This window comes from Monosiga brevicollis, genomic scaffold (assembly GCF_000002865.3).
Source record: "Monosiga brevicollis MX1 MONBRscaffold_53 genomic scaffold, whole genome shotgun sequence".
In the NCBI taxonomy this organism is placed as follows: Eukaryota; class Choanoflagellata; order Craspedida; family Salpingoecidae; genus Monosiga; species Monosiga brevicollis.
In genome coordinates, this window is record NW_001865090.1 from 120,777 (window position 1) to 121,948 (window position 1,172).

The following is a 1,172-nucleotide window of genomic DNA, read 5'->3' on the forward strand; positions in this document are numbered from 1 at the left end:
GCCTTGCTTCAATCCATGTTCTCGTATGCACTTCGATTGGTTGGATACCTCTGTGACAATCGCCTTGTCCACACACATTACATTGTACTGGACATACACCTTTAATAGTTTGAACCTCAGAGCTGAAAGCAAAGCTGTGCAACCCCGACATCAAAATCACTACGTCACGCAAAACAACACAAGAGAACAAGTTACATTCACTGGCTTTTATCATGCCAAGAAGTACAAGCGCGAAGAATCACGCACATAGAAACAAATAATAATAAATTAGGTGTTTGAACCTCAGAGCTGAAAGCAAAGCTGTGCAACCCCGACATCAACATCACAACGGCACGCAAAACAACACAAGAGAACAAGCTACATTTATCGGCTTCTATCATGCCAAGAAGTACAAGCGCGAAGAATCCTGCACACAGAAACAAAAATCGTACAAAACGACCAAGTATAACCAGAGATACGGCCATTTCAAACACAAGACACCCAAAAGGGCAGTCACACATCACAAGTATAAGCCATCACAGCACGAACATAAAAAACACCACGGCACACTCACATCCAACGAGACACAACGCCGGGTCGAAAAGACAACCGACCACAGAAGAAAAAGACATCATACAAAGGACTTTACAAAAATTCAGCAAAAATACCACACAAATACAGCAAAAATTAAAGCAAAATTACAAGAAAACTACAAGTCAAGCCATCAACAGACACAACGAGAACCACCAAGGGAGTGACGGGTGCACACAGGGATCCCCACAGAGGGACCCCCGGGACGGTGCCTACCTACGACGAGCGCAGGCAGACACCGCCAAAGTGGCGCTGGATGTGGTCAGCGTTCATCTGATGGACCAGCGCCGCAAAGCGACCCTTCCATCGAGGAACAAAGGCCTCATCCAGCCCCGGCTGGTACACACCACGGGCCTCGGCGCAGCGGGCGAGCTGACCAAGCAGATCCACAAAGGAGGAGGCGAACCCACCGGTTGTCGTCATCGCCGCAGGGACGATCAGAGTTTTTCCATGGTTGAAACCGGTGTAGTAGTCGCGCTTCTCCTTTTCGGCTCGGCGAAGGGCAGCGCCCACCTTGATGCAGGCTTGCGAGGTGGTCGGGGGTTGGGCTGTGCGCACAGTCACGTCAATGCCCAGGTCGGGCAGAGCTGGGCCCAGAGCAC

General features: G+C 50.2%; 1 protein-coding gene across 1 annotated transcript in view; it reads right to left on the reverse strand.

Annotated features, from left to right (window-relative positions):
- Positions 1–786: 786 nt before the first annotated feature.
- The window catches only part of MONBRDRAFT_13050 (uncharacterized protein), a gene marked incomplete at both ends in the record, with an annotated part of 6,577 nt that continues 6,191 nt past the window's right edge, over positions 787–1,172 (reverse strand). Inside the window, one exon of the mRNA XM_001750950.1 lies at positions 787–1,118. Within this exon, the coding sequence (XP_001751002.1) occupies positions 787–1,118 (332 nt within the window). The remainder of the gene's footprint in view (positions 1,119–1,172) is intronic.